Source organism: Hyla sarda, chromosome 1 (genome assembly GCF_029499605.1).
Source record: "Hyla sarda isolate aHylSar1 chromosome 1, aHylSar1.hap1, whole genome shotgun sequence".
In the NCBI taxonomy this organism is placed as follows: domain Eukaryota; kingdom Metazoa; phylum Chordata; class Amphibia; order Anura; family Hylidae; genus Hyla; species Hyla sarda.
Genome location: NC_079189.1, coordinates 96,801,419 through 96,812,280, shown reverse-complemented (window position 1 = coordinate 96,812,280; position 10,862 = coordinate 96,801,419). Strand labels below are relative to the sequence as shown.

Genomic DNA, 10,862 nt, shown 5'->3' with positions numbered 1-10,862 from the left:
CTGGGAGTTGTAGTTTAGGACTACAACTCCCAGCATGCCCAGACAGCTAAAGGATGCCCAGGCATGTTGGGAGTTGTAGTTTAGCTTAGATTAGAAAGGCGAAGGGACTACAACACCCAGCATGCCCAGACAGCTTAAGGCTGCCCAGGCATGCTGGGAGTTGTAGTTTAGCTTAGATTAGACAGCCATAGGACTACAACTCCCAGCATGCCCGGACAGCTAAAGGCTGCCCAGGCATGCTGGGAGTTGCCAGCTCATGACGTCATCACATGCATTCCTATCAGCTCAATGACTGTAATTTAAATGTATCGGTTACTACGGAAACAAAAGCTGCAGCCTTCACGTGGGTACGTACCACTTCCGGGTTATGTCTCCCGCAGACCCACAGCGCACATGCGCAAAGACACAGGACGATTTTTACTATTGGTTTTGATTTGGGTCATGTGTTGGTAAAGAGAGCGGAAGTCATGACTGCGTATGCGCTGCTTGTGTTTACTATGGAGCTGTGGTAGAGATGACAGGGTTCTGTAGTAGAGAAGTGGAAGCATGAACCCATAGTGATGAGAGGGAAGTAACCAGGTAACGTCATTATATTCTATGTGTTTTTAATAGTACACCTGTGCTCCTGCTCTACAGGGTGTCAGCTCTCTTTATATGCAAGTAGTAATCTACATATAGAACACAAGAAAAGAGGGAATTCTGTCCAGAGAGCAGTGTTTCCCAATCACTTCGCCTCCAGCGGTTGCAGAACTACAAGTCCCAGCTTGCTGGGAGTTGTAGTTTTGCAACAGCTAGAGGCAACCCGGTTTGTAAGCACTGCCATAGAGTATGTAGAGAACTGAATGGAAGTGTATAAGGATAACTGATATTTTTACCTTCACTAACACATTGTAGCAAAATCCCAGCATCTGGAGAAACTTGTTGATTGCCTAGACTGACTGCGATTGTAGCAGACTGTCAGCTGTGAGAAGTCTATGGCTGTGTTCACATATATGCAGACACCCTCCCCCCATTGTTGTCACTGGTTCTGGGCTCCATCCATTGTTCAAGTCTTATAAGGGATCTGACTGTGTCATTCTGCTCCTACAAAGGAACAGAGCCACAGAAATTGTGATGGAGGTGTGAACAGGGCCTAAGAGCTGAATGGGTAGAGTACAACAACAGTGTAAAGCCTTAATTAACCCCCTAAAGGGGTACTCCGGTGAAAACCTTTTTTCTTTTAAATCAACTGGTGGCAGAAAGTTAAACATATTTGTAAATTACTTCTATTAAAAAATGTTAATCCTTCCTGTACTTATTAGCTGCTGAATACTACAGAGGAAATTGTTTTCTTTTTGGAATGCTCTCTGATGACATCACGAGCACAGTTCTCTCTGCTGACGTCATTATAATAATAATAACGCTTTATTTATTATTGTCCTTAGTGGGATTTGAACCCAAGTCCCCAGCACTGCAAGGCAGCAGTGCTAACCACTGAGCCACCATGCTGCCCTTAGCATACATCTGCTATACATCTGCTATACATCTGCTATACATCTGCTATGCATGGTTGCTAAAATGGACAGAGATGTCAGCAGAGAGAACTGTGCTCGTGATGTCATCAGTGTTCCAAAAAGAAAGGAATTTCCTCTGTAGCATTCAGCAGCTAATAAGTACTGGAAGGATTAAGATTTTTAATAGAAGTAATTTACAAATATGTTTAACTTTCTGCCACCAGTTGATTTAAAAGAAAAAAGGTTTTCACAGGAGTACCCCTTTAAAGGGTGTACCCTGCCCATAGACATCTTATCCCCTTTCCAAAGGATAGGGGATAAGATGTCTGATCGCGGGGGACCCCCGCGATCTCCCTGCTGCAACTGGCATTCGTTTAGAGCGTCTGAGGTGCCACAGCCAAAATCGCGGAGGTCCCCAGCAGCGGGACCCCCACGATCTGACATTTTATCCCCATCCTTTGGGGACCACAGGTTTTTAAAAATTTTTTTTTTTAAATCAGAACGCTTACAATTTTCCTCCTACAGACCCATATGAGGGCTTGTTTTTTTGCGCCATCAATTGTACTTTGCAATGACATCAATTATTTCACCACAAAATCTATGGCAAAATCAGAAAAAAATATTTATGGGGCAAAATTGGGGAAAAAAATTCCATTTTGTAAGTTTTGGGGGCTTCCGATTCTACACAGTGCACTTTTCGGTAAAAATGACACCTTATCTTTATTCTGTAGGTGCATACGGTTACAAGGATACCTAATTCAATTGTCATCTTCTGACCCCTATAACTTTTATTTTTTATTTTTTCATATACAGGAATGGGCTAATTTTTTGCGCGGTGATCTGAAGTTTTTATCGGTACGATTTTTGTTTTGATGGGATTTTTTGATCGCTTTTTATAAATTTTGTTTTTAGGGTATACAAAGTGACCAAAATTATGCAATTTGGGAATTTATTTTACGTGTACGCCATTGAGCGTGCCATTTAATGTTATATTTGTATAGTTCGGACATCTACGCAAGTGACAGTACCACATGTTTATTTAAATTTTTGTTTACATATAGTTTTTTTTATTTGAAAAGGCGGGTGTTTCAAACTTTTATTACTGTAGGGGTGAAATCACATTTATAAACTTTTTGTTTTTAACACTTTTTTTTTTTTTGTCCCCATTGGGGACTATTACATGCAATCCTTACATTGCGTACACTGATGAATGCTATGCCATAGCATAGATCAGTGTTATCGGTGCTCTGCTGCTCCAGCCTGCATGGCAGGCTTGCAGCAATAGAACACCGATAGGACTGTGAGGAGGCAGGTAAGGACTTTCACCGCGGCGGTCCCGAACAACCCGCTGAGCTAACCAGCAAGTTTTTGCTCCCGTTTTAGATGCCGCGATCATGTCAAGTATTAGCCACAGGTCCTGGTCGCCGATAGCAACCAGGATCCACCAGGTATGGGAAACAATTTTTTTTTTTTCATATCAACTGACTACAGAAAGTTAAACAGATTTGTAAATTACTTCTGTTAAAAAATCTAAATCCTTCCAGTACTTATCAGCTGTTGTATACTACAGAGGAAGTTGAGTAGTTCGTTTCAGTCTGACCACAGTGCTCTCTGCTGACACTTCTGTCTGTTTCAGGAACTGTCCAGAGGAGGAGCAAATGCCCATAGCAAACCTCTCCTGCTCCGTACAGTTCCTGACATGGACAGAGGTGTCAGCAGAGAGCACTGTGGTCAGACTGAAAAGAATTATACAACTTCCTCTGTAGTATACAGCAGCTGATAAGCACTGGAAGGATTAAGATTTTTTATGGCAAATCTATTTTTATTGAAGAATAAACAAGAATGACACTCAAATAAACAAGTGGGTAAATCATGGCCTCAACCCGCACAATGATAGGACTCGCAGGTCCAGCATAATAACATAGAATTGGGGTGTCAAAGGAACCACAAAGAAAGAAAGCGAAAAAAAAGAAAAACAACGTAGACGGACCATCACCATCTCAAAGCCAAAGTAAACATGTTTGGGATTCGTACAACACAACAGTATGGTGGCGTAAGTATGCGGAAACGGTCTGTGCACAACCCAAAAGGAAGATAAAAGAGGTGGGTAAGAGAATGAAAAAGAAAAGGGAAGAAAAGAAAGGGAAATAGGACAAAAAAAAAAACAGTGGACATCACAAGATGGCACGAGGGAGACAAACCAGATAACAGTCCTAGCGGCCCTAAGAAAATGCCTTAAATAGGCACTGTCAGATATAAAAACTTTTTATATGTTGTAAATCTTGGCAGAACAATAGTTTTTCTAATATACTTCTTTATATAAATACTTCTTCATTTATAAATGTCACTGTTTATTAAAGAAATCTCACCACAAGGGGTTCCCATACCTCCTGGGACACTGATGAGTCCCACAGCAGCATGAGGGTGTCCAAGGGTTATGGAAACAAGATGGCTGATTGAAAAGGCTGCAGGAGGAACACAGCCTGTTGCAACATAGTTACATAGTTAGTATGGTTGAAAAAAGACATACGTCCATCAAGTCCAATCAGCTGTAACGCAGAGTTTTACCAAACATGTGCCTCCAGCTGTTGCAAAACTACAACTCCAAGCATGCCTGGACAGTCAAAGGATGTCTATGCATTCTGGGAGTTGTAGTTTTGCAAAAGCTGTAGGCAGAGTGAGGGAAGGGGAGGAGTCATCACAGTGCAGGCAAGAGAAGGACACACCCCTGCATTTGACAAGATGGAAAATACATTGAACAGCTGTAATATGCTATTTTTTGTGTGGAATATTGGTGATAGAGACATAAAAATTACATGTTCATGATCAGGATGAGGTACTGACTAACATATAACAATTATAATTATTTTTTTTTGTGTGTGATCTGACAGGTTCGCTTTAACAGACCTTCCTTTGCTACCGGTATGTAACTGGGGTAGGAAGAAAGTAGAGCACTTTCAGAGAAGATGGGAACAGAGTCAGTGCACACCTGATTAAAAAGGTCAAATACAGAGGCTCAGAACGGACGAATCAAGGAACAGTCCCGCCACATATGGAGGTGAGTACCAGGAGCTCTGCCACAGAGCTAACAGATGTGGGAAGTTGAGGGGAACATTTCATGCATCCGTTCCGAGCATCTGTGCCACAAAGAGATGATTTTATAATTCTGCTCCTGAGATCTGGAAGACAACAAGGTTTTATGAGTAAGAAAGAATATCTTGGATACCTCATCATCATAAAGTCTTGTTTAAATCGGACTCCCATCTGAGGATAAAGGGGGGCTTCTGTTGAGTCTCCATCTCCATTCGCAGAACTCTGAACACCAAGGAAACCAAGTAGGAGGGAGGGGAAGACAATGTACACAACTGTTCGAAGGGGGTAAGATCAGGGTGAAGTTTAGAATGGGGAGTAAGAAAAGAATAAAAACATCGAAGACTATTATAGTGGAGCCAAGAACCCTGAGATAGGGGTGAGAGAGAAGAAAGAGGAGTCGAGTCACACTGGAGAGGGCATGCAGCATACAAGGCCTGGAACCAGCAGGTAAACCCCAGCAAGGGGCAAAGACCAGAATCTAAAGGAAATTGTGGGTTACTAAAGAGTGGATTGAGAGGGCCTGGCTGAGACGAGAGACCTTTACAGACCATAACAGAATCCCAAATGGGAAGCAGCACTCGTGAGTGATATGGCAGGGCCGTGCCAGAGGGGCGGAGGTCAGGGGGGTCACGGTAATGCAATTTCGAGGGCCACCCGTTGTTTGGAGGGGGAACAATGACAGAGATCCAATAACCTGGTCCAGACCTTGGCTAGGTAATAAAGGTGGAAATCGAAAAGGTCAATTTCACCTCTCTCCTTACTCCTAATCAGTAGATAACGAGCAGTCCTTGGACGCCCGGGGGACCAAAAGAACTTAGAGCACAACAATCATAGGCTCACAAGAAAAGAAGCCAGCAGGCGGACAGGCAGGGTTTGCATCAGGTAAAGAATTCTAGGCAGTATATCCATTTTCAGGACAGCTAATTTGCCAAACCAAGAAAGAAACTATAGAGAGCAATGGATTAAGATTTTTTAGTAGAATTAATTTACAAATCTATTTAATTTTCTGGCACCAGTTGATTTAAAAAAAAAAAAAAAAAAAATATTTTTCACCGGAGCACCCCTTTAACACCCAGCAGATTTTGTGCTCAGAGCCTATACTATCACGTCTTACCTCACAGCATGCAGCACCACAGATCCTCATTGGGCCCAGCTCTCCAAGCAGCGGATGCAACTGCACAGCATTCCTCTCCATCGGCCGGCTCACAAGCAACCCGGTCAACGCTGCACAGCACCTGTTCCTCCCCGGGAAGACGAACCAGCTCGCCGATGGGTTCCCCTGCCTCTAACTTGGCACCCCGGAGCCTCTTATTCACAGCACACCATTGTGGCTGCAGAGGTAAGCCTGCATATAGCACAACCTTCAAGCCGTGGGTCAGAGACATGCCAGTCACCAAGCAAGTTTGTATCCGCTGATTCTACAATAAAGTACCTATCGTTTTACCGCACTTGGCGCTGGACATTCCTTTGTTATACACATGCCAGTCAGCAATCAATCCCTCACAGACACTGCCATGAGGGACATGTTTCTTCTATTATGCACTACCTTTCTGCAAGAAATGCAACAGATGGTGCGCCCATTGCAGAACAATATTCATGACCTAGGGGACAGGGTGGACCATATCAAAGAAAGTTTTGGGGAGTTTGCTTCATCCCACAGCGATCTTATTGATTTACACTATGAAGCGGAAACAACATAGCGGCTCTTAAAACTAAGGTGGCCGATTTGGAAGATCGGAGCCACCGCAAAAATGTCACATTATGCTGGGTTCCTGAGACAGTGGCTCCTGCAGACATTCCTGACTACGTTAAAGAGCTTCTCCACACGGCCCTGCAGGACTTGATCATTGACAGGGCACATCATGTACCCCGACCGAAACACCTGGAGAACTTAATCCTAAGGGATATACTAGCTCGATTCCTTTATTTTAACATCAATGAACGCCTAATGGAGATGGCTAGGTGCAATAAGGGCCTGTCGTCCCCCTACCATAAAGTATCAATTTACGTAGATTTTTTTCTGCTCCGACGCTGCAAGCCCGTCGGGTTTTACTACCAATCACCACTGCACTACGCTCTGAGAAAGTATGGAGATTCCCCACTCGTCTCCTCATCAAAAAAGAAAAAATCCACGTGATCAAAACCCTATCTGACGGAGAAACACTTTTACAATCTTGGAACATCCCCCTTACATCCCCTACAGATTGCATGAGAAGCACACGTCCGCTCCTGTCCCCTCGGACTGGTCAACTTCTTGAGGGAGCGGTAATGATTATCCTTTGCTGATCCACGGGCTCAGGCGTCGTGTCCGTGATGCCTGGCTTCAGAGTGGACTCTAACCCCCACTCCCTGCAGGATGGCACTTGCTTGCTCGTGCCATTCTTTTTCTCCTTTTCTATATATTTTTTTTTTTTTGTATGTTTTGTGTTTTGTTTTCTGTTGTTTGGCTTCTTAAGTGTGGCCATAATATTGTGACAAGTCCCCTGAGCATTGACCGCAGGCCATTGACAGACGCATGCTGGCTGGGAGGTGCGCTCTGCCCCAATTTTCTATACAATATGCAACTACTATCTTACACTAACTTACATCTGTTAATATGGTGATTACATTTGCTAGCTTAAATGTGAATGGGTTGAATGCACCATATAAGAGGTCACTTCTCTGGAAGGAAGCACATTATCTGAAATCTGATGTCCTGTGTGTACAAGAAACACATTTGTTATCTTCTGATGCATTTCGAATGAAACATCCTGCCTTCTCTAATTTTTTCCACTCTCATTACAGCTCAAAGTCCAGAGGGGTCATGGTCGCAATTAAAAACACTATCGCCTTTACTCTCCAGGTCTCCATTTCGGACCCCATTGGAAGGTATGTGATTCTCTGTTCCACCATCAATGCCACCTCTCTAACTGTAGTGTCCCTTTATGCCCCAAACTCGGGACAAGCTAGATTTTTAAGACATTTGTTGAGAATATTGTGGGATTCCCTGTGGGGCTCACTGGTGATCTGCGGTGATTTAAACTCTATCTCAGATCCTGACCTAGACTCTTCATCTTCTACCCGTTCCCCTTCCATTACTCTGTCCTCCTTACTCCGTGAATCTGATTTATATGACGTGTAGCGTATCCACCACGAAAATAAGAGAGATTACACATTCCTATCGGGGGTGCACAATACGTACTCGCGTATAGATTTATGTCTAATAGACAGATCCCTACTGACCGTTGCTAGCAGCACTATCATAGAGACCATTAAATGGTCTGACTTTGCTGCCATCACGCTGCAATTCATAGATGAGGCTTACTCATGGCGCAGCAACCCCTTCCTATGCTCACACCCCCAGTATGCGGCATACCTACAGCGTGATATCACTGATTATTTTGCGAATAATAGTGGTTCTGTTGCCGATCCCATAACACTGGAATTGTCATAAGGCGGTTATACAGGGTTTTTGCATAAAATATGTCTCTCTCTTAAAAAAACAGCGTGAAGAGAAACTTAACGGTGTGCTTGAACAACAACGTTATTTTTTAATAGAAGTAATTTACAAATCTGTTTAACTTACTTTCTGGCACCAGTTGATTTAAAAAAAAAAAAAAAAAAGTTTTCCACCGAAGTACCCCTTTAACGACATTGGATGTAAATGTACGTCATGGTGTCATGGTACTTAACGCACCATGACGTACATTTATGCGCCGCCATGACTGCGAGCACTGGACCGGTGCATGCATCATGCGCGGCAGGTCCCGGCAGCTATCGGCAGCCAAGGACCCGCCGGTAATGGCGGACATCAGCAATCGCGCGGATGCCTGCCATTAACCCCTCAGATGCCATGATCTCACCACTGATTTCTTATCACGACTCAACCTTCACTCCTTAACTTCTGCACAGTTGTCCACACTCAATGAGAGTATCAGTTCAAGGTAAGTTTGTAAGATTATCAATGCCCTACCCCCTGATAAAGCCCCCGGCCCTGACGGCTTTATTAACTCCTACTATAAAAAATTTCAGGCCACCCTCTCTCCCCATCTGGCTGCCTTTTGTCAGACGGCTATGACCTCCGGGTCATTCCCAATGGAAAATCTCCAAGCCACCATTACAGCAAACCAGGCAAATCGTCCAACTGCCCACAGAATCTCTGTCCGATTTCACTGTTGAATCAGGACATCAAAATATTCGCTAAAGTGTTGGCATCTCGGATTTCACTGATTCTACCCTCTCTTGTAAAATCTGACCAGTCTGGTTTTGTGGCGGGCCTTCAGGTCTCCGACAATACGAGGCGACTGCTCAACATCCTGGCCCACCTGGAACGCTCCTGAACCCCAGCTTTGATCTTGGCATTGGATGCTGAGAAGGCGTTCGACTGTCTACCATGGTCGTATGCCTTCTCAGTTCTTGGATGCATGGGGTTCACTGGACCGATACTCTCAGCACTTTCTTCTCTCTACTCTTGCCCGTCCGCTAGGGTTTTTGCAAATGGATCTCTCTGACCCTTTTCTCATCACCAACGGCTCCCGCCAAGGCTGTCCCATTTCATTGCTGATTTTATATACTGTCCATGGAACCTCTGGCCCAGGCACTCAGATTACATCCCGACATCAAGGGAATTACCATAGGAGACAAGTAACACGTTATCTTGCTATATGTGGATGATGTAATACTGTCACTCATGAATCCTGAGCTTTCTTTACCAGCGGTCATGGACACTATATCCTCTTTTGGCACCCTTTCCTGTTACCATTTGAATGAGACCAAGACTCAGGCGTTGTCCATCAATTTACCCCTTCTCTGATGAACTCCCTAAAACTTTCCTATCTGTTTGACTGGTGTACCTCCTCCATGCAATATATAGGTATTAACCTCTCATATCCACACAAAACACTCTATGCCGCTAGCTATCTGCCACTCATAGCTACAGTTACACAGGAGGCAGACAGACTGGCACAAGCGGAGATTTCCTGGGTGGGATGAGTGGCTACGTTTAACATGTTTCTCCTTCCGCGCTTTCTCTATTCCGCACCTTGCCTATCTCCCTCCCCTCTTCTTTTTTCACTACAGCTCAAAAACTACTGTCCTTTTTCATCTGGGCAGGAAAACGCCCACATTTGTCATCTGCACTGGTTGTCAGAACGAGACTAAAAAGATCAAAAAAGTTATTACATAGCCACATTGGTATCTATGGCACAGCATTGATGGTGTAACAAAACAAATCTTCCATGGGTCGAGATTGAAAATCTGTCTGTTTCTCCTTATAGAATTAGTGGTCTCTTATATCTGCCCTACTGGAACACCCCTACCCTGGCCTTTCACAATCCGTTAGTCAAAGCATCATTTCAAGCCTGGTCATTGTATATTTCCCGCTCACAAGCATACACGGTCGCCAAAAAAAGGAAACTTGCCTCTTACTCTCTTACAATCTTTGATACCAAATTTAGATTTAACCCCTTAAGGACTCAGCCCATTTTGGCCTTAAGGACTCAGACAATTTAATTTTTACGTTTTCATTTTTTCCTCCTCGCCTTCTAAAAATCATAACTCTTTTATATTTTCATCCACAGACTAGTATGAGGGCTTGTTTTTTGCGCGACCAGTTGTGTTAAGGGGTTAAAGGGTCCTTAAGGGGTTAAAGGGGTACTCCGGTGAAAAACTTTATTTTTTTTAAATCAACTGGTGCCAGAAAGGTAAACAGATTTGTAAATTACTTCTATTAAAAAATCTTAATCCTTCCTGTACTTATTAGCTGCTGAATACTAAAGCGGAAATTCTTTTCTTTTTGAAACACAGAACTGTCTGCTGACATCACGAGCACAGAGCTCTCTGCTGACATCTCTGTCCATTTTATGAACTGTCCAGAACAGCATATGTTTGCTATGGGGATTTCCTTTTACCCTGGACAGTTCCTAAAAATGGACAGAGATGTCAGCAGAGAGCACTGTGCTCATGATGTCAGCAGACAGCTCTGTGTTTCAAACGGAAAATTATTTCCACTGTAATATTCTGCAGCTAATAAGTACAGAAAGGATTACGATTTTTTAATAGAAGTAATTTACAAATCTGTTTACCTTTCTGGCACAAGTTAATTAAAAAAATATATATTTTCACCGGAGTACCCCTTTAACCCCTTAAGGACTCAGACAATTTAATTTTTACGTTTTCATTTTTTACTCCTCGCCTTCTAAAAATCATAACTCTTTTATATTTTCATCCACAGACTAGTATGAGGGCTTGTTTTTTGTGCGACCAGTTGTCCTTTGTAATGACATAACTCATATCATA

The 10,862-nt window shown here is 43.3% G+C and overlaps 1 protein-coding gene across 9 annotated transcripts in view; it reads left to right on the top strand.

Annotated features, from left to right (window-relative positions):
• The first annotated feature begins 330 nt into the window (after positions 1-330).
• Positions 331-10,862, top strand: part of AASDH (aminoadipate-semialdehyde dehydrogenase) — a 49,483-nt gene continuing 38,951 nt past the window's right edge. For 2 of the 9 annotated variants that reach the window (XM_056558424.1, XM_056558457.1), the window contains exons 1-5: positions 360-579; positions 2,877-2,941; positions 4,385-4,551; positions 5,358-5,468; positions 5,708-5,925. In XM_056558424.1, the coding sequence (XP_056414399.1) occupies positions 5,755-5,925 (171 nt within the window). In that variant the 5' untranslated portion in view covers positions 360-579; positions 2,877-2,941; positions 4,385-4,551; positions 5,358-5,468; positions 5,708-5,754. The other 7 variants (XM_056558449.1, XM_056558433.1, XM_056558443.1 and 4 more) reach the window with 7 other exon arrangements.